Below are 22,865 nucleotides of genomic sequence, written 5' to 3' on the forward strand. Positions count from 1 at the left end.
GTCACTACTCATAAGTACCAGATATGTACAAAACTTGCTAGCTTTGTATCACATCTAGAAAAACCAATGTGTTCAAATTGTCATAACTGTAAATGTTGAGCATACTGACGGAGCATATTGAATTCTTCTTTCTAAAGGCACCTTTGAGCCACCTTGTTTGGAATAATGAAACACAGTCAGAGCAGTCCTCTGAAATATGGCACCAGCACAATTGTCAGGCATTCCCTCTAGCATTCCAGAATTCTCTGGAATGCAGAAGAACGTTGTTACCTGTTAAAAGCTTTTCCTAATTCCCAATGTTATAGGATGATGTATTTGTCTGGAAAGCTGCACTACAGACTCCAATGCAAATTCCTCCCTTTCCCCAATTTCACTCCTAAAATACTATGAAATAACATTTTTAAGGACACAGAAAAAAGTAAACGGAAGAACAAACCAATCACTGAACCAATAACAGCAGCAACAAAAGTTGAGTAACTTACTATTCCTGGAAAATCCTTTGATTATCTCTAATGATTTTCTGTGTGTCGTTTACATTCCATGTTTCCTTAATATTCATCATTTGTCCACATTTTTCAATGTTTGGCCCTTCTCATATAGTTGTAGTCCTCTTTCAGATATAAGAGTAATGACTACTATAATTTACTGCACCCATACACAGCACAAACTATCTACACCGGTTGCCAAACATTAGAACTGAATTATCTCTTTGGAAATTAGCAGACTTTACATTATATTGGCCTCCATGCACAGAAAAAAGCCCTCAGTGCCTCTCAACAATATTGAAGGGCATATCCTAACTTAAAATGCACTCTAAAGTTCCACTGATTTAAAAGTTATATGTCAGTTTACACCAGCCAAAAACAATCCAGCACATTTGACTGAAGTTTCACGACACAGGAAAGCAACGATTTTTACTGCTTTGGCTGAACCTCCAGCTTCCTGAAAGCTGGAACTCAGATTTTATAGATTAATTCATAATCAGGTCACATCATTGCATACCAAGACTTTACATTTATTTTACCCTGGGGACGACCATATGTGATAATGACAGACCTGTGTGTTGGAACATGGGTAACCACCAAATTCATACAAAACAGGGAAGGGGGGTAACTAAGCCCTTCTTTGCTTGCCATTTTTTGCTTGCAACCTCTTCTTCAAGCTTGGTCTATACTCTCTCTCATTCCAATTCCAGTGTGAAAAGAGTGCCTGAATGCAAATGAGAATTTAGGAGTAGCTTGATTATAACTTTCAGCATTATCTTCAAAGCGGCTGTTAAGTAGTAAACTACGGACAGAGTAACAGCCTTATCATTAGCAGACAGATTAAGTGGTAGTCATGAGAACATACAGGAAAATGTGAAATCAATGGAGTAATCGAAGACGATCTTATAGAAGAATATAAATCACAACTGAATAAAAAAATGGATAAGTGTATCTGTTTTTGCCTTTCCACTTGGGCAGACTCTCTGTTTGACTGGGGTTTCCAAAAATCTGCCAGTTAATTCATTGAGGGGTAAGGCATTACCGTATATACTCGCGTATAAGCCGAGTTTTTCAGCCCCAAAAAAGGGCTGAAAAAGCCGAACTCGGCTTATACGCGGGTCAATACGGTAGGGTAGGGGAGGGGGGAAGAGGGAGGAGGGAGGAGGGAACTTACTGCCGCCGCCGCCGGTCCCACGCCGCTTCCTGCTGCCAAGAGCGGCCTGGGGCGGCCTCCTGCAGCTGCAGGGAGGTTGCCTCGGCCCTCGCCCGGCCGCGCCGCCGCTGCTCGCGGCCTGGGGCGGCTGCCCCGGCCCTCGCCCGCCCTCGCCGCCGCTGCTGGCGGCCTGGGGCGGCTGCCCCGGCCCTCGCCCACCCTCGCCGCCGCAGCTGGCGGCCTGGGGCGGCTGCCCCAACCCTCGCCCGCTCTCGCCGCCGCTGCTGGCGGCCTGGGGCGGCTGCCCCGGCCCTCGCCCGCCCTCGCCGCCGCTGCTGGCGGCCTGGGGCAGCTGCCCCGGCCCTTGCCCGCCCTCGCCGCCGCCGCTGCTGGCGGCCTGGGGCGGCTGCCCCGGGCCTCGCCCGCCCTCGCCGCCGCTGCTGGCGGCCTGTGGCAGCTGCCCCAGCCCTCGCCGCTGCTGCTGGCGGCCTGGGGCGGCTGCCCCGGCCCTCGCCCGGCCTCGCCGCCGCTGCTCGCGGCTGAGGGCGGCCTGGGGCGGCCTTGCTGCCCCGGCCCTCGCCCGGTTGTGCCGCCGCCGCCGCCAGGCCCGCGCCGCTTGCTGCCGGGAGCCCAGGTAAGCCTGCGGGGGGGGGAGGGGTTATAAGCCGACCCTCGGCTTATACGCGGGTGCCTAATTTTCCCCCATTTTTGGGGAGAAATTAGGCACCTCGGCTTATACGCGGGTCGGCTTATACACGGGTATATACGGTATGTCTTGTCAAGAAGAAAAGTCTTCAAAAAGTTGGAATGGTTAAGAATTCAAGATAATCTGGGAGCACTGGAAAAAACGATGTGCTCTGTCCCCAGAAGGAGGGTGCACATTTCCTTCTGGCATCACTACATAGTTCAAGATGGTCCCTGTCATTCAAATGATCCATCGGTCACAAAGAAAGTGAAGAAGTCAATTAAACAGCATACAAAACATTACCAGCCAGAGGCAAGTAACTAGCTGGTCACAGAAGGTAGGTATAAGAAGCCCTTTATGAGACAGGTGGTCTCCTGCTTACCTATTACAGTCTGCTCTGGTGAGGTGGGTGGTGTGAGTAACATTCCACAACTGCTGGGATCTTTCGTATTCCCTGCTCCCTGTTGTGCCACGCTGCTATGGCCTCCTGGTGTAGAAGTGCTCTGAGACACAGGAATGTCATTATGAGAGACGAGAACAAAAGCAGAAGGATACACCATTCGCACACCACCTATTAAGTAAAGAGAAAAGAAAGGACAACAGTAAGGTTGGGATTTAAAAACACTTCTCATTTAGCAACAAAAGCAACATCACTTCTGCTTCGATACATCAGCTTTAAAAACTATATTTAACATAGCAGAGATACTGTTCAATATCTGAAATGTCATTTTTTAAGTAACTAACAGAGAGCACAAACAAATGGCTTGAGAGTATGCTAACCGGTGGGACAAAGGAAATGCCAAATCTTGAAGTGAGTTAGTATGCTGGAATTCTCCAGCAAACAGATTCCCCCTAGTAAAGCTGCTGCTGTTGATTTGTTAGATCTGGGGCTTTTAATTTTCACTGGAGTGGGAAGAAGTTCCTCAAGCAAAATATTGACTCTCACCAACTATAACTTCAACTGCCACAGGAAAATCGTCATCGTATCCAAGTTCTTCTTCCTCTTTCAAGTTCTCTTTCTTCTTCAGCACCATCGGGTAAAAATACTGCCACTCCTCGATTAGCTTACGGGTTGCTGGATCTGACATCTTGTATGCTTGGCCCGTCAAAGTACCATTTAAACCATAAGGGCTTATCAGCACTGACAAAACAAAACAGACTGTTAAATATGCAGGCTTCAAAAGTCCCACAGCTGTCATTCCAACTTCTTCCTCGTTAAATCAAAAAATTTGTTCTAATAAACAGATTCTTCCCTATTCAAAGGGCCACTGAAAGATGTAAGGAGTATTTCACAGTACATTTTCCCCAATACATAGCGTGAATCGAGAAACGTGTTTTTATTCTAGAAAAATTGTTTAACACTGTCACAGTTCAATTTAAAGTTGACTCCTGAACCCGTGAACCACTCAAGGCTTCAAAGTACTCCACACAACTTGATGCCCAGGCTTAAGTAATGCAGACAGGCTTGGAAATGTGATGGCAAATATTAAGCAGTGCAAATTAATTATGTATAATCAATCTGCCAGCCCACCCAAATACCAACTCTCAATTCTAGTATGATGCTTTTCAGATGGCAGAGCTTGCAGGTTTCAACCCTGACGAATAACTCTGGAATACAAAAATTACAAAGTAAGGGTGATGTGCCCTCCAGCTAAAGCTTGGCACCTAGCGCTGGACATGACTGACATGTAAATTATACTGAATGAATGTTAACTGGTACCATCTCTTATTTCCGGTTTTGTCCACTTCCACATCAATCACACTTTTACCACTTTTAATCATCTTAGAATGTCCTATTCTTCTAAGCGCTTCTCCTCCTTTCCCCTGGAATTCTGTTTCAGTTAACATCCACAAAGCCTTCTCAACTTTGTGATTCTTGTTTATTGGGGTTAAGAAATTCCTTTGCTGTCAGTTGTTCTGGCTCTCTCTCAAAAAGAACAAGGTTCAATTCCCAATACTGTACCAGTGGGTGGTATTATTTTACAAAAGAGGTTCATCCATCTGGTCTGAGAGGAATATTTGGCTACCATGAGAGAATTATTTTCCAAGGCTGACAAGGCAAACACTGAGCAACTACTAGAGGCAGAGACTGATGCTCTGGAAAGCCAGAGAATGAGCAGGCTTTGCCTATAGTGGACAGGTCCACACCATGCCTAGTGAGGCTTATTCCCAGTTCAACAAATTTGTTGGACTGGAAAAAGCCACTATACCTCTTTTTTCCCCAAGTTTTATTTTAAAGCAGGAATACTCCGAAGCACACCACACCGGAAGGGCACACACTTACCTTGGAATGGTGTAGGGGAGGACTGAGCCATGTGGAGGTACTCCTCGCTGACAAGATAGATTGGCTGGTGCTGGGCAATCTCCACACTTGTACACACATTGCTTTCCCCATGAAGGAAGAATGTGAAGGCGCAGGATAAATGTTCACTGAAGGAAAAAGAAGATAAAAACCGGTTTATTATAGTATTAATGCTTCAGATGATTGAGTTGGAATCCTATGGGTTCAGAAGCAACAGAAGCAAAATGAAAAAAAGAATGGATAGCTTCTGGAATGCGCACCAAATGTCTGAATGGCGAGGAATCTTATTCTTGTCTGTTCTAATATCAATAACAAGGATAACAGCAGAAGAAAAACATCAATTTCACAAGGGTAGTAAAACCAGCAACAGATTTACCTCAAGCCAGCAACAAGTGCAGCTTTCTATAGGACAAGTACAAATAGCATTTACATCCAGTAGATGTGCATACTTTTACCTTTACTAATCATAAAATCTCACTTAAGCAAAATTTGCAACCATATCTGCCTGTGTACAAAATGCTCTGCTCAACCAGACAAGCCAAGCAAAACCACCTTATGAAAACCCAGAGAGCTGATTAGGTATCGCACATGTTTAACCATAAGTATCACACATGTTTAACCATTACATAGCATTACAAGTTCAGAGATCAGACGTGATCAAGCTGTTGCATACCAAAGATCCTGCCACAATAAGCCAGTCTTCTGAGGCAATGCTCCATTTTTGTAATCTCATACAATCGGAGAACCTAATTCACTTCACAGGAAACATTAAGAAAGTTGCCAAATAGGGAACGTGCATGTTGTCCCATTAGGTCAACTTTTTCCAATATTATTTTGGATATTTATACCCACTTCTTCCCAGAAGGACTCTAACAGTCCATTCCTGAGAATGGGGCTGAAAGTCTATAGGAGGCAGCAGACAGCACCACGCCATTTTTCTCGGCACTACCATTCAGCAAGGAAGGACAGCCTTTTGGATTGAGAACACCTCTGGTCCCTGAATTCTTTTCTATCTTCCTCCCCTGCCCCCCCCCCCCAGATATTGCAGAACCCTGGGAACTGCTGTTTCTGGGACTTCCTGGCTACCATTAACAAAGGAAATTCTACTGTAACTCACCATTACCCATGAGGAAAGTACTCAATATCCAAAAATTTTAGAACAGCAGCCCCTCCCCCCAATATTTTTAACCAATGGGAGAATGGGACACTACTCATTCCAAAGAATGAGCTGTTTCTGAGTGACGTTCCCCCAAGTGTGAGTGTTGGCTCAGATGATTTTTGGCAGAATTACAAGGGCTATGTGTTTGATCCTAGCTGCTACCTTTGGCATAAAGCCAGCCCTAGCAGAAACACACTTTTCAGGTCAACACATGAGTACACTCGAAGGAAAGAACACAAACAAAAGGGATAATTTAGTAACCCTCACTTCCAATCTCTGTAGTTTAGCTAATCTATTTTTCATTTTCTAGGAACTAAAAGTCACTTCTTAAGATATGCAATAAAAAGAAAGGATTACTCAAGAAACACTCTAAGCAGATTGATGATTTTATATACAATGAAACAATTATTAACTTTATTTTTACTCCACTGTCTCAGAACTGTTGCCAAATCCTTTCAGTTAACCCTTCACAGCACTGTAAAAATACAGCTCTTCCTTTCTCCTGCCTCAGTGAAAACCTTGGCTCACATTCTGATCCCTGAAACCTACTCTCCCATCCTTTCCATCTTTTCCACCATTTTTACCATCATCATTGCCATTTACACTGTGTTATTCTTAACTCACCCTTGGCTGATTATTTATTTATTTATACCCTATTTACCAAGGGGTGAATAGATTTGGATTAATTGAGCCATTATCTGTTGATTACAACTGTAAACTTATCTATTGCTCTTTTTTTTTTAATCAGCATTATTTCGAAGTTGCTATATTGTGTCGCCTTGTATTGTGAGCTATCCTGAGCCCGGCTTTGGTGGGGGGAGGGCGCAATAGAAATCAAATCAAATAAATAATAAATCACTCACCTTGACTAGTATATACTCACAGCCTTTCATGTTGCCTGTTGACATCTCTCATCTCTATCTAGCACTTTACCACCAAATCATTCATCCCTCTCATTTTTCTGCCCATGCAACATCCCTCCTTAAATCCCTACATGGGCTTCCTATCTGTTCCCACATTTACACAATTTGTCCACCCTCCATGGCCTTCTCTTCCATCCTGACATATTCCTGCCTATAGCCTTTGCTCCTCCAGTCCCATCATCATCACCGATGTGAAGACTTCCCTTCCCACAAATGACCCCTCCTTTACTGCCCAATATAATTGTATTTATGTTGTTGGCCTCCCAGAACAAGGAGAAGGAGAAGAATAAAGGTATATTTTCAATCACTGACTTAAAAAAAAAAGTTACCCTTTTACACTTAACATTGCACTGTGGCAAATTTAAATCTACTATGTTTGACAATAAATTGATAGCGGAAGGTGAAACTGAAGTATTAGGAGCCTTCAGCACTCTGAAGGGCTATAGGCTGTATTGTGAAAGTTAAGGCTGAAAAGTATTTCATCAAAAGCAGAACCAGCTCTTTTCATAAGTGAATTTGTTAGGGAAGCGGACCGGCAGGCTGAGGGTCTTCAGCACAAGCAATTCACTTCCAAAGAAAGGTTGAAAACTGCTCTGCGAAAGGCTGGAACTTGTAGGTAAACCTGCTGGGGTGAGGTCTTCACAATGAGGACTGCAAACAACAAAGGCCCACCTGAGAGGAACCCTCTACCTTCCTTACCCAGATCATCAGCCCGTGAAGAATGGCAACTGCCTATCATATGAAACAGCAGATGAAACTCTTTCCCTGTCAGCTTGTCCACTCACAAGTACACTATGAGTCAACACTATGCAACCTGTATGATGCTTGATATTGCTGTGAATAACTTTCACTTAGAAACATATACATTCATTTATATGTATTTTATCTCTAATATTACTAATTGTGGGACAAAGGAAATTTTTCTTATATTCATAAACTTTGTTGTAGAACAACACCCACAGCACATTCCTATGCAGGAACGTAATGAAGTAATTCAGCATAGGCTTGTTTTGATGGTCAGAAAACAGTCAGGTTTTCTAACGTGGATCATGCTGTTTGTAAAGAAAACAACCAAATTTATGACTGTACACAGATACGCTACTGGTTCCACCAGTACAGTATTGATTGTGAAAACCCTGCTTGCCTGAGAAAAAAACTGCTTGTATAAGACTACTAAGCAAATTCATGGCAGAGATCCAAACTGAAGACTTCTCAATTTGTAGCTTGGTCTCTTCGCTACTATGCTGCACCAGCTGTGATTTCCCTTTTCAAACATTTCAAAATGCAGCAAAAAAGGGGGGAGGGGGACAGAAGTGGCATGTCACTTTTTATGTATATTGTAATAACCAAAACCATTCTAAGATGCAATGTTACATTCCTGCAGGCTAGAAGAGTCCAAACAACATCTCAAGTATATCTATTTAGGACCGGCCTACGCAGCCTCCACCTGCATTCACAAAACAAGCAAAGCAAAATCAAACTGTGTATGAAATGCAGCCATAGGACTTTATTCATCAGGATATTCAGCTGTGTTCACATATGCAAGACTGAAGAGTCACACAGAGGAGTACACAAAGCCACTTCAAATAGTAGGCACCTGTGTGCGGACTCTGAACAAGAACAAAAGTAAAGGGGGGGGGGACTCAGGTTTTCAGCCTCCAGCATCTCTGAGTGCATGAACACTTCTTCAGTCAAGATGTGGCTGGTTTCAATGCTTAATGCCTCATCTGGAATGCCTTTGATGAACCATTTATATACCGTATATACTCGCGTATAAGCCGAGTTTTTCAGCCCAAAAAAAGGGCTGAAAAAAGCCAACTCGGCTTATACGCGGGTCAATACGGTAGGCGAGGGGAGGGGGGAGGAGGGATAGAGGGAGGAGGGAACTTACCGCCACTGCCGCCGCCATCCCGCACGCCTTCTCTGCGGCCTGGGAGAGGCCTGCAGAACCTGCCTGAGTGCAGGCAGGCCCCGCCGCCCCCCCCCCCGCCGCCCCCCTCGCGCCTTCTCTGCGGCCTGGGAGAGGCCTGCAGGGCCTGCCTGAGTGCAGGCAGGCCCCGCCGCCCCCCCCCGCCGCCCCCCCCGCGCCTTCCCTGCGGCCTGGGAGAGGCCTGCAGGGCCTGCCTGCGCTCAGGCAGGGCCCCGCTGCCGCCTCCGGCCTGCATGCCTTCCCTGCCGCCACCTCCAGCTGATCAGCGGGCCTCGTCCTCCCGGTGAGTAAGGGGTTCAGGGGCTCTTCTCCCTCCCCCCTAGGGTGGCGCTGGGGTCAGGGTGGGTGTGGAGGGCCCGGGAGGGGGTGGCACTGGGGTCGGGGTGGGTCTGGAGGGCCCGGGAGGCCGGGCGGGAGGGCGACCTGGGGCAGGGGCATTGTGTAAGCCGACCCTCGGCTTATACACGGGTGCCTAATTTTTCCCCATTTTGGGGGTAAAATTAGGCACCTCGGCTTACACGCGGGTCGGCTTATACATGAGTATATACGGTACGTGCAGTAAAAAGCTCCTTTGGTCTTCCTCCAGAGGGCTCCCTTGCAGTAGGAGAATGAAGTGGAAGACAAATTAAGTCATCCCTCTGGCAAGAGGCTATGTATTTTAAGCATTGCTTTCAAGACCCAAAAAACAATCCAGATCAAGGCTTGGGGACTCCCTGATCTTTCCTGATAATTTCTGGCATTCTCTGCAAGCCACACTTACTCCACTGTTATTACTTTTGTTTTTTTAACTGTTGCACTGGTTCTGCAGGCCAGGAGCGGCCCGAGCGGCCTCCTGGGAGCAGGGAGGGGGCCGCCTGCCCGCGCGCCTTCCCTGGCAGCGGCGGCCCCCTTCCTGCACGCAGGAGGCCCCGCAGGCCGCTCCTGGCCCTCAGGGAAGGCGCGCGGGCAGGCGGCGGCGGCCCCCCATTGCGAGCAGGAGGCCCCATGGGCCGCTCCAGGGCCGCAGGGAAGGGGCCGCCACCGCCTGCCCGCCCTAAGGTAAGCCTGCGGGGGGGGAGGGGCTGCATTTCCCCCTCGGCCTATACGCGGGTGCCTAATTTTTCCCCATTTTTTGGGTGAAATTAGGCACCTCGGCTTATACTCGGGTTGGCTTCTACCCGAGTATATACGGTATTATAACAGCAAGGGTTCTAAAATATAGTGTTAACAGACTTATAGCATAAGGAGACCCATCAACCATAGGAAGGCACACATACAAAGCAGAACAGTTTTTTTCCTTCTAGGCCTTAGAACTCCTCTTAGGGATCTATTTTTACCTCAGCTTAAGAAAAACAGAATCTGCTGTCTGAGAAATGTCTCCTATCATACTCTGCCCTTGTACCAAATCTGCACACTGCTAAAAGCAATCTATGTTTTCTCTACATTTTCCCTCCAGGCTTCTTAAGATGGTCTTACCAAAATAATTACCGTATTTTTCGCTCCATAACACGCACTTTTTTCCTCCTCAAAAGTGAGGGGAAATGTCTGCGCATGTTATGGAGCGAATGTGCGCACAGAGCCGGCTGGGCGCGCTGGAACGTGAACCGGCTTTCCCCGCCCCGACGACCAGCTGGGGGGGGGGGGGCGTGTTATGGTCCGGTGCGTGCTATGGAGCGAAAAATACGGTACACCTATGGCAGAATTCAGAGATTTGTCCATCTATGGCATACAAATAGTTTAGTGCTGAGGCTGACTTGGTTTGGGAAGCTTCAAACCAAGTTCCCATTCACCATGAAGTTCAAACGCAGGCATACTAACCATGATTCTAAACTAGGATTAAACCAGTGGGGTGGGGGAGAAACTCCAATTCACCCAGGCACCTACACCCACACATACACCTGAAGAGTGTGTGTGTGTGTGTGTGAGAGAGAGAGAGAGAGAGTGAGAGAGTGAGAGAGAGAGAGAGAGAGAGAGAGAGAGAGAGAGAGAGAGAGAGAGAGAGAGAGAGAGAGAGAGAGAGAGATTTATTAAGCAGGGAGGAGTCAGGCAGGGAAACTAAAATAACTTTAACATGGAGATGCATAGCAGAGGAGTAACACAGAGATAATAAATTAGTACCGGAATATCAAAACTTGTGTTAAGCCTGTTGTTGGGACTTAAGAAGACAAAAGTATTGAGTTCTCCAGTGCTTCAGTCTCATACAGCCTACAGAAGATGAAAGGAGGAGCTAACTATCTAGTCTTTGATTTCAAACACTGAGAAGTCCGGTTTCCCTTTTCTGGGTCAGCAAGCTCCCCTTCCTGATTTAAGTGCCACCTGATGGACATTTGTTAGAAGTGGCATTGAAGTCCTGAAGGTGTGGCCTACACTGATCTGGAGCCAGGAGACCGAGTGCTTTTGGCATTCTTCTGTGATGCCATTTTAGTAGGTCTACAACCTCGAAAGGGAAAAGTGGCAGAAGAAAGTGTTGAGTCATCTATTCTATTTTATTCTAACACTCTATTTGTGGCTGTCTATGCCTCTGTTTGGATCTGCCTACAGTGATTATTTTGAGAAGGATATTCCTTCACTGCCTCACGTCCCTGAGCTTTGCTGGAGGCTCCCAAATGGTTGGGTAAATCTGTTGTTTACTATCTGCTGTGTATAGACCGTACTCTACTTGCTCCAGGCCAACAGGACCAACTCCAGCCACCACCTTTACTCAGGACAAACCGTCACGAGTGGCAACAGAGTTCTTTAAAATCATTTATAAAGTTTTAATTCTAAATCAGTTTATTGATTTAATTGGATGTTCTTGCTGATCCTGCTTTAATTATGTGTTAAGTATGCCTTAATTGTGCTAACCTTTGTGGTCCTCGCTTCAGAAATGGGAAAATCAAAGCATGTATTTAGCCCAGGAGAACTTAAGCTGAGGCCGACACCGACACTTTTTCATGCCTAAGAGTTGTGAGGCTGACCCAATGATTCTAGCTCACCCCACAAGCAACAACCTTTGATCCCCTCTGCTCTGATGTTGCAACATCATCCCCAGAAAACATCAGGGACTGCTTTAAATCTACCTCAACTCCCAACCCAGAGAAGAACATGGTGGCAGAACAAAGTATGTTAATAGCCAAAACAGTTCAACAAATCTATTATCAGTTAAATAAAATCTGGACCAAACATAAAAGGTTAACTGTCTTACTTGACAAGCCCTCTCAATTAATTGAGAAGAGCAGTTCCTGAAAGTAGCCTCAGTAGGACTCAGAAACCATCTCAGGTGTACACTGTAAGCTGATCTTGCAGCCATCTAGGCTAACCGTGTCAATTTTTCTTTATAAAGGCAACTTCTCCCATTGAATAGGATAGCCATCCAGCATTTAAGCTGTCTCTAAAAGAAATGGGAATTATTTTAAAAATATCTGCTAACCCTTAAAAGTCCAAAAGTACTGATGCTAATTTATAAGAACCAAAATAAGTCCCATCAATACGGATCATTTATTAATACCCTGAGAGAGCCCTTGGCTGTTCACAAGAGAAATTCCATAGCACAAAGCTCTGGAAATTATGGTAATTTTGACAAACTATCAAAGCAGGAACCTGTAAGTCTATCAGATGACCTAATTAAGTGGGAGGAACCTATTGCCAATACTGAGCTCATATACTGTCCTAAACCAATTAAGGAAGCTAACTTGATGCAGATGATTTCTAACATCAATTACCCCATGGAAACTGAGGGACTTGCCAGTAGCGCTTGAGGATATAAGTCTCAACCTTACACAATTAACCACAACAATCATCATCAGTATAATGCTGGTATATACCACACTTGGTTTGCTATTCACAGTGTGGCCCAATAACAGTTACCTGGACAGTACCTTTTTTGACTGATCAATACTTTATTATGTCTGCTTATTCAAATTCCTTCTGAAAAATGAGTTTGCATGCTGTTTCACAGCGCATATTGCATTTCATGGCACCGAATAACTGAAGCTGAGTGTGGGGTCAATTCTGTAAGGCACTGAAGCTTCTTTGTACAATCCAACACAGTGTTTCAGCACATTCTTCACTCAATACACATGGAAGAACAACTGCATTTCCTCTGGAAGTTAAGTAACTTGCTGGACCAGAGCCAGTATGTTCTAAGCCAACAAACAGCATAAATCTTACAGAAGAGTTGTTGGAAATGCTGTAGGAAGGAACAGGTTGTTCTGCACACAGCCTGAACATCTATTCCCGCTATCTAGTTCACTATGAGAGGAAAATCTTAACTTTCTGCATCAACCTCCTCAAAGTACCTTTTGAATCTCAAGTAATTCAGGAACCCAACAACTATGTGACGTTAAAAAAAATGCTGTCTTCCGCTATTTATAACATGCTCCTTTATTCCTCAGCAACTCTTTGGTATTTAATGATGCATGGAAATTACAAATTGTTTCTTTACCTATACTATCTGAGTGCATTAGAACCTATCCTATCTGTTCTTAAAACTTGGATACTGTGCAAAAAACTTTCTTTACCTTTGATATTGGAAAATGTTTTCATAAACGGATAAAGTTAATATACTCAAAATGTTAGGTTAAATGTTTATTCTTATTTTAACTTGCATTTGGGGGTGCACAATAAGGCACCTAGTGATGTATTTGGTGAGGGGGTCCCAAACCCACCTTTAATTGCAGTCTGCACAAAGGGGTCACTGGGGGTGTGGGGGGTAGTTGTGAATTTCCTGCATTGTGAAGGGGTGTGACTAGATGACCCTGGTGGTCCCTTCCAACTCTATGATTCTATGACTGGGGACTATTTTTTCCCATATATGTCCATCTTTACCCCACTTGCATGCCCTTCCTTTAAAACAAATAGTAACTATTTCCTCTTTCAGAAAATGTGGAGGGATACAGTGGCAATCCACCTTAGACCAGGGCAGGGCTCATTTGCAAATCCTGACCTACCAGCTAAAGATCTGTGACCTAAACTGCTTTGAGCCCTACAAATGACTCTGCAACTGTATAAGAACTTTCAGTAGCTGAAAGATTGCTTACCCCTATGAATATTAATTAGCCCTTTTGTTTCAGTAGCATCAAGAGTGTTGCGATAACAAATTCACAATGCAGAAAGTGTTTAGATAACATAGAAAGTGTTTAGATAATGTTATGAACCCATTATCTTGACACTTCCTTCGCTTTCTTGCCAGAACTAAGTTGCTAGAACTAATTTGCTTGACTCTTGATATTCTCTTCTCACCGATCTTATCTCTAACCCTCTCTTACCATTTCCATTCAAGAGCAAAGCAGAAAGGAATCATCTAGCAGCCTGTGTTCCAAAGAGGGCTGTCATCAGCTGACAAGGCGCTGCAAAGGCAAAATCAGGCACAGAGAATGCCTCACTCCTGACTACATCTTGGCAGCTGGCTTTCTGTTCTGTGTTCACAATGTACTGCAAATTGATTCACAGCAGCCAATTTCAATTTTGTCAAATACATACTGTATTCACTTTGATCTGAGGTCTGTCCTGTGCTCAGATAACTATGTACACATCGTTTAAGCATATTTGGCTAGAGCACTTCGAAAACTGAGGGCTCTCCCATCAGGTGACAACATCCCAGAAATACTGCATACATCTCAGTGTTGGAAAGAAAATCCTGAAAATGTAACTTGAGTTCATACAGCAATTGCAGACAGCCAAGTACCACACATTCCAGAAGAGGTTATAAGCAGAGGACCACAACATTAGTCATCCATTTATATATTATCCAGCCTTTCTTCCATCATGGAAATCAAAGCACCATACAAAGGCATGGCTCTTGCTGGAGGATTTGGTGGAGGCAATGGCTGGTCTGCTCTCAGCCAGTGATGGGCTTCTGCACATGCAACACAAGTCTCTTCTACTGTTTCAGCGAAGTCCAGCATGACTTGAGTGCTGATGTGAACCCTCCCCCAAAAGCTTTTCAGGAGGATGCGGCAAAAAGAGCCTTGCAATCACCTCAAGTCTACTCAGCCAGCCCTGGTATAGTTTCTAGACCTCAATGAGGAGGTTAACATTTCCAGCTTTATCTCCACACATACACACACTGATCAAACATACTGGATTTATTTTCACTGCCAGCAGGTTTGTTTCAATTTATATCCCGCCCTCCTACCGCAAAGTGTGGCTAAGAGCAGCTAACAACAATTAATCTGAAGAAGTGAGCTGTGGCTCACGAAAGCTCACACCCTGCCAGAAATTGTGTTAGTCTTTAAGGACTAACTCTTGCTCTTTTCTACTCTTGCTCTTTTCTATTGCTACAGACATACTAACATGGCTATCCATCGTGATCTATCAGCACTTAATAACATGCCTTTCAGTTTGCAATACAATAAATACAAGAAGAACAATTTAAGAACACTGCAAATAAATACAATAAAATACAATTTGATAAATACAATAAAATATAATTTAAAATACGAGGTTGGGAATAGAAGTCTACCTGCCTGGTAGCCTATCCAGAATCAGCCTGCCAGTACAAACCACTACGGATATAAGGAAAAACCTTGGAAATCTCACTTGTCAGAGTAATTCTAAACCAGGTAGCACCTCCCTACCTTTTCTTTATATCTTGGTAAGCCAAGTTAGTTTTTAAAATCTGAGTACAGAGGCTGACTACATACACCAATTTAAGAGTAAGAAAAAATGTATCTGTGGCATTCACTGGTTGCAGAAAGAAAAAGCATACAGTTGAGCAACTGGCTAGAACATCTGAGCAAAGGAAAATAAAACAAGTGATCCATGCATCTTCCCACCCTGTGTCTAAAGCTTACACCATTTACTGGTAAATTAAGAAGCAGGCAGAGTATTTTCAAAGCTTCCAAACGGAGCCTTGTTTACTCACCGTGACGGCTCCTTCTGTTCTGGGTTGAAGGGCATCTTGACAATCGCGGGTTTTACCATCACGTGCCCAGGGAGGCAGGACCAAATAATTTTTTCTTCCATTTCCTGTCTCCCTGGGCGGGAAAGCCAGTTTTCGGACTCACCTGTCTCCTTAGCTCGGCAAGTGCATGCAAGCCACAAGTAACACCAAGCACTTAAACAAACTTATATAACTACGAACTCCTGAGGAAAAAAAACTAATAAAACGCAGAAGCGTAAACAATAAGATTCCATAGGTAGCTGTATATTAAGCAAGATAGCGGACATAGGGAGAAATCTGTCGTAACCGTACTTGAAATAGTCCCCAAACGACTAGTTAACCTGAATAATGGATAACATTAGGTCTTGGAAATAAATGGGCGGGCAAGATGCCCTTCAACCCGGAACAGAAGGAGCCGTCACGGTGAGTAAACAAGGCTCTGTTCTCAGTTCTGGGTGGAAGGGCATCTTGACAATCGCGGGATATCCAAGAGCTATAATGCTGGGTGGGATTAAGATGCATCCAAGACCTGTTGCAGAACCCTCCTACCAAAGGCTGTGTCTGCAGAGGCGATTGAGTCAATTTTTTAATGTTTAATGAATGTAGAGGCCGTCAACCAGGTGGCTGCTCTACAAATTTCATCTAGGGATGCTTGCCTATTGAAGGCGGCAGAAGTGGATGAGCTGCGCACAGAATGTGCGGTGATTCCCGCTGGAGGCGGAATCTTACAAGCCTTGTCGGCTTCCATAATGCACTGTTTGACTACTGCGCTGATCGCAGCACTGGATATTTTCCCCCCTTTAGAGGGATTGGCTAAAGAAATGAAAAGCGCTTCTGATTTTCTGATGGGAGCAGTACGTTTAAGGTAAACTTTCAGGACCCTTCTCAGATCTAGATTATGCCATTCCTTTTCTTTGGGGTGGGAGGGATCTGGGCAAAACGAGGGAGGTGAATTTCTTGAGAATGGTGGAATAGGGAATTCACTTTGGGAATGAAAGAAGAGTCCGGTCTAAGGACCACTTTGTCTCTGTGAAAAACGCAGAGGCCTTCCCTCATGGAAAGTGCCCTCAGTTCAGAAACCCTACGGGCGGATGTTACAGCAATGAGAAAGATGGTCTTCATTCTCAACATTCTTAGTGGAATTTCCCTGATAGGTTCGAATGGAGGGCGCGTCAATGCATTGAGCACTACATTGAGGCGCCAGGTAGGGAAGCGATGGACAATCGGAGGACAAATTTGAGTCACCCCTTTCAGAAAGGTTATAATATGCTGATGTCTGGACAGAGGAGTATCGTCAGACGGCGACAAAACAGTAGATAGGGCCGCCACCTGTCTGCGAAGGGTGGAGGCCTTGAGACCCATTGCTACCCCTTCATGAAGAGAGTCTAGGATGACTGGTATGCCTGGAGACAGTGGATTGAATTGCTTACGTCTACACCACAATACAAAAGCTCTCCAGGAGGTATTATAGATTCTCCTGGTAGAGGGTCTTCTAGCCTCTATCATGGTGCCCACAACAGCTGAAGAATAACCTTCTTCTAAGAGGGATTTCCTCTCAATTTCCACGCAGTTAAGCGCAGCCATTGAGGGACTGGATGAAATAGGGGACCCTGATGCAGAAGATACGGCGTGATTGGAAGTTCCCATGGTGTTTGAATGGACAATTCCCTTAGGCTCGGGAACCAGGGCCTCCTTGGCCAAAAGGGAGCAATGAGAATAACGGTTGCTCCTTCCCTCCTTATCTTTCTTATGACCCTCGGGAGAATGGGAAAAGGTGGAAACGCAAAGAGAGTCACCTTGGGCCAGGGGGAGATGAGAGCGTCCATGCTCTCTGCTTCTGGATGGAAGTAACGAGTCAGGAACCTTGGGAAGAGATGATTGCTCCCTGAAGCAAATAGATCTACTGAGGGTTGTCCGAACCTCTGTACAATTTGATGGAATACCGACCTGTTGAGGGACCATTCTCCCTCGTCCAGGACTTGTCGACTCAGCCAATCGGCTTGGGAGTTGAGGATGCCTGAGACATGCTCCGCTGTTAGGGATAATAGGTTCGATTCGGCCCAAGATAGAATGTGTATCGCTTCCTGGTGTAGCCTGGAAGACCTCGACCCCCCCTGCTTGTTGATATAGGCCTTCGGTGACGTGTTGTCCGTTCGGACTAAGACTTGCTTGTGATGTATGACGTGTATGAAGTGTTTTAGGGCGAGCCGGATTGCCCGGAGTTCCAATAAATTTATGTGTAGCTTTCTTTCGCACACGGACCAGGTCCCTTGAGTTATGAGGTTTTGGCAAGTGGCTCCCCACCCCTCTAGACTGGCATCTGTGTAGATTTGGATCTGACTTTCTACTACAAAGTGTACTCCCTTGTTCAGATTTGTGCTCTGGCACCACCAGAGTAGTGATTGTCGGAGTGACCAGGGAAGGGGGATGGATTTGTCCCTGCTTTGAATGATGAGGTCTTGATGGGGTTGTAAAAGACTCTGAAGAGGTCTGGAGTGAAACCTGGCCCATGGTACCGAGTTGAGGCAGGCTACCATTTTCCCCAATAACTTGGCCAGGTTCATGAGTCTGCCGTGACTGAAGCTGATTGTGGCCTGGACCATGGATCGAATCTTGACCACTTTGTCCTGAGGAAGGATCACTAAGTTCTTGTGGGTGTCTAAGATGACTCCCAGATGTTCTAGTCTTTGAGATGGAACCAGGTGGCTCTTCTCTGTGTTTATGAGAAAGCCGTGGTAAGAAAGGACCTGGATCACCCTGGAGGTGTGAGTCAAGGCTTGATCTCTGGTAGGTGAACAAATCAGTAGATTGTCCAGATAAGGAAAGAGAGTTATTCCCTCCAGACGGAGTAACGCCACCAGCGTCACCAGAATCTTGGTGAATACGCGTGGGGCGGAAGACAGGCCGAACGGGAGAGCCCTGAACTGATGTTTGTTTGAATAGCAGAACCTGAGATTTTTCCTGTGGTTCTGGTGAATCGGGACATGCAAATATGCCTCCTTCAGATCTAGCGAGGTCATGAAGTGGTCTATTTGAAGGGCTTCCAGAATGGACTGAACCGTTTCCATACGGAACTTCCGGTACCTGACCCTCCTGTTTAGATGTTTGAGGTCTAAAATAGCCCTCCAGTCCCCATTTTTCTTGGGGACTGTAAAGAAAATCGAATAGACCCCTTTGCCCTGATCCGCTGATGGAACTGGTTCTATGGTTTGAATGCTCTGAAGGTGAAAAATAGCCTCCAGGGTTCTCTGATGCTTTTCTTTTTGCATGGACCTTGGGGAATTCACAAATTTCTCGATTGAAAGGCTTGTGAATTCTATCAGGTGTCCTGTGGATAATACCTGAGAGACCCAGGCATCTGTGTAGGAAGTTTCCCACCTGGTGTGGAAATGTAGGAGTCTGCCCCCTACTTTCAGGAACCTGGCGTCACTGTTTAGTGTTCTTGGAGAACTTGTCTCCTCTGTTATTGGCAAATTGTTGGTGTCCTTGGAAGGGACGAAAATTTCTAGCACCCCCTCTGCGAAAGGAATTCCTGTTGCTGCTGCTCCAGGAACCTCTACGATTGTCCGGCCTAAATGGTGCCAAGGTATGAGAAGATCTGAAATTGGGAAAGGACGACGAAGGTTTCCCGTCTTTCTTGAAAGACTTTGGGAGAACCTTCTTCTTGTCTTTATTTTCGACTAGGATTTTTTCTAGTCTGTCCCCAAAAAGCTTTCCCCCCCCCCCCCGGTAAAAGGACAGGACATGGTTAGTGTTTTAGTCTTAATTTCATTTTGCCAAGGACGAACCCACAAGGCTCTTCTAACGGCAATGTTGGACGAGACAGCTCTGGCTACAAATGACATGGCGTCAAGAGACGCATCCGCCATAAAGGCCGAAGCCTTGAGAAGTCTGGTGAGACCCTCTGATAGTTTGCGATTGTCACCAGTGTACAATTGTATTATTTTCCTGTACCATACAATAGACGCTCTAGCCATAATGGAGGCAGCTGCAGAGGCTTGAATTGCCAAAGTGGACGCCTCATGGACCTTCTTGGAAAGAACCTCTGCTTTCCTGTCCAACGGATCTCTTATATTCCCCATCCCATCCTCTGAAGGGAGGTCAGGGGAATGAAGAGCTGCTACTGGAGCATCAATGATAGGAAGTTGGAACAGATTCATGGCTTGAGGAACCATAGTGTAGAGTTTTTTGATATTGGCCGAGAACTGCCTATTGGCCAGAGGCTTGTCAAACTCGGCCTGTACCTGGTTCTCGAAGAACTCAGGAAAGGGAATTTCTCAGATGCGAGGTTTAGTGCTAGGAAAAAATTCCTTAGTGCCCTTCTTTCTGGATTTTGGCTTGGACTCAGGGGGTAGGGTCTGGGTCCTCGTTGAGATCTAATGCTATCAGTGCCTTATTTAAGAGGCCCTGAAAGTCCTCTGCCAGAAAGAGGCGGGGATGCTGCTCTTCTAATCTTAGGATGGGGTTGTCCTCATCAGAATCTACTTCGCCATCCTCTTTGCTCTCTGGATCAGATATTACTGAGGAAAAATCCTCCATAGGTTGAAGGGGCTGTGGGCCGGACTGAGTCTTCAGGGCCGCCTTAGTGCGCCATCGTGAAGACTGCCCTTCCAGAGTGCCCTGGACCTGCTGGAGGGGATCTACAGTAGTGTGGGAAGGACCTGGGTCGCTAGCCTGAATGATCAGGGCAATTGATTGTCTTAGGGCAATCATCATTTGGGCTAGCCTATCTAATACGCCATTAAATAAATCCAACATTTCCCTCCTTGTAACAGGAGCGTCGTGCTCCTACTGAAGTACATTACCCCCCTGCTGCCCGTCTGGTAAAGGCGAAGTTCCTTCCAGCAACAAGCTTCCTGAGGCCGTCGAGGTTCCTGGTACCCTCTCGCGAAAATCGGCACCATTGGCGCCATTTTGAGGCGGCTCATCCGAGCGCGCCTTCTTTGGAGCCGCCGGGCCCTCGAATCCACCGGCCGTCTCTCTGTGCCTCCACCCTGTCGAGGCGACGAGGGCTAGGTCGTGGTCCTCCTCGGATAGAAGATCCGAGTCGGAATCCCTCCTGCTGTCCGCCATCTTGCCCAGTAGAGCGAAGTGGGGGGGACGGAGAAGTTGAAGGGATCGGGCAAAGAAACGGAAGGGGAGAGGAGGATCGCGATCGGTAGCGGTATTGGGGGAGGACAAACAATCGGAGGAGAGGAACGAAGCGGGGAGGGGGTAAACGCACAGAGTAACACACAAAAGGAATCCTTTAGAGAAAAGCGGAGTTCTCTGACAAAGCTGCCACCCTAACCAAGGCAGGACGGAAACTGGCTTTCCCGCCCAGGGAGACAGGAAATGGAAGAAAAAAATTATTTGGTCCTGCCTCCCTGGGCACGTGATGGTAAAACCCGCGACTGTCAAGATGCCCTTCCACCCAGAACTGAGAACGCTTGTTCACATCTACATCCGCTGCCATCGTTAACCTTGAGGTTCATGCACATCTCCCGTCCTAAAGGACTCCTATATATCTTCTTTTTCATCTGACCATGAGCTCTCATAGAATCATAGAGTTGGAAGGGACCACCTGGGTCATCTAGTCCAACTCCCTGCACAATGCAGGGAATTCCCAACTACCTCCCCCACCACACCCTCAGTGACCCCCTACTCCATGCCCAGAAGATAGCCAAGATGCCCTCCCTCTCATCATCTGCCTAAGGTCATAGAATCAGCATTGCTGACAGATGGCCATCTAGCCTCTGCTTAAAAACCTCCAGGGAAGGAGTGCTTACCACCTCCCTAGGAAGCCTGTTCCACTGAGGAACCGCTCTGTTAGAAAATTCTTCTTAATGTCACCTCTCACAAAAAAGATCAGAGATTCTCTTTATAGTGTATGAAACTTCTCCCCTGCTATCTTGTGGGGGAATTACCAGCCAGATCCCAGAAGTCTGTTGCTGCCTTCACTAAATACTGCTGCTTCCCAGAAACAGATCTCTTCTGGCTCATCTATCAACATATGAATTGTCATCTGCTGCCTTTGGAGACTGTAAGCAAGAAGGAAAACTTTGCTCTGCAACCTTCTGACTAATTGTTGTCAGCAATTCAACTTTAGTTGAACCTTGCGCACTCCCAGAAATCAAATTCAACATTCACCTTGCAAAGTGTTCCATTTAGGTAACTGCTGTTATCTGCTTTGGGGCAACTAGTACAGCCACTGGAATCTTTGGCTGGGCTTTGCACACTATGAGAGGTATGACAACTATGTCTACTTAAAGAGTGGTTTGGGTTTTTTTTTAAGTCATATATTAACATCCACACTGGGTTGGGGGGAGAACAAGTACTTTAGGCATCTATTCAAGTGATAAAGGGGACAACCCAGAGGGCCACAGAATAGGTGATGGTTTTGTTTGCAGTCTGAAATAGGGAAAGAGGAAAGGTTCAGAACAGCAAAGGCTAACTTTCATTCTAATAGACTTAGCTATATTCAGAGCAAAGGGACTTGTTCCTCAGTGCTCCAAGGTTTCAGCATTATGTGCCACTTCATTATTCTGCTTTCAACTTCCTTGTGATTTTTTGATAGCTTTATTATATTCCCTGTGTTAAAAGGCTCGTGTGAATGGGTATGATAGAGAGAATGGTTAGTACTGTGCTGATCGTTTCTTTTTGTAACAGGCCACTACTCTAAGTGTAAGGAATTAAAATACATTACTAGTAAAAACACATTATTTTTCTATTCCCTACAAGCTTTTGCCTTTAGAATAGCAGTAAAAGTTATTTACAGAGCTGAAAATCTCAGGTGCCTAAACCACATGATGCTGACTTTCAGGATGTCGAAATATTTTTCCTAGTTATCTACATTGTGTAAAAATAACAGCTGGAGAAGCTGTATTATACAAGCTTAGTTCTGACATTTAATAAAACATACATCTATAAATAAACCTGGCATTCAAATATTTTATTCACAAGAACATTTATTTTCATTTCAAAAATTCAACTTTGAAAACAAATTACACTAAAGCCACTGAATTGTACAGCTTTTGAATAGTTCAGCCAAAGGATAAAACCGGCTCTGAACAAATGAAGGGAGAGGAAGGAGAGATAATTTATACACACACACCCATTCATGAAAGGCAACCAACTTGGATCTCAATCCAAGAAAATTAAGCACCTTTAACTCAAATTGATTTCATTTGGAAAGTTAAAAGCACTTAAATCACTGGAACTTAAAAGGTGCTTTTTAACTTCAGCTATATCATGTCCCTATCTTCCTACATGATGTTTGTAGTTTCTATAAATGTAGACCTAGAAACCTCCAAATACATTACAAAATATTCTCATAACTTTTATAACTTTCTAATCCTGTAAGCAGTTGTTGTTGTTATTGTTATTGTTGTTATGTGGTATCATGTGG

General features: G+C 45.3%; 1 protein-coding gene across 1 annotated transcript in view; it reads right to left on the reverse strand.

Moving 5' to 3' along the window:
- MED13L (mediator complex subunit 13L) overlaps window positions 1–22,865 on the reverse strand; it is a 213,554-nt gene that overhangs the window by 62,991 nt on the left and 127,698 nt on the right. Inside the window, exons 5-7 of the mRNA XM_056859322.1 lie at window positions 4,608–4,753; window positions 3,270–3,464; window positions 2,706–2,894 (exon numbers count right to left, since the gene is read on the reverse strand). Of these exons, the coding sequence (XP_056715300.1) occupies window positions 2,706–2,894; window positions 3,270–3,464; window positions 4,608–4,753 (530 nt within the window). The remainder of the gene's footprint in view (window positions 1–2,705; window positions 2,895–3,269; window positions 3,465–4,607; window positions 4,754–22,865) is intronic.

This window comes from Euleptes europaea, chromosome 13 (assembly GCF_029931775.1).
Source record: "Euleptes europaea isolate rEulEur1 chromosome 13, rEulEur1.hap1, whole genome shotgun sequence".
Lineage (NCBI taxonomy): Eukaryota > Metazoa > Chordata > Lepidosauria > Squamata > Sphaerodactylidae > Euleptes > Euleptes europaea.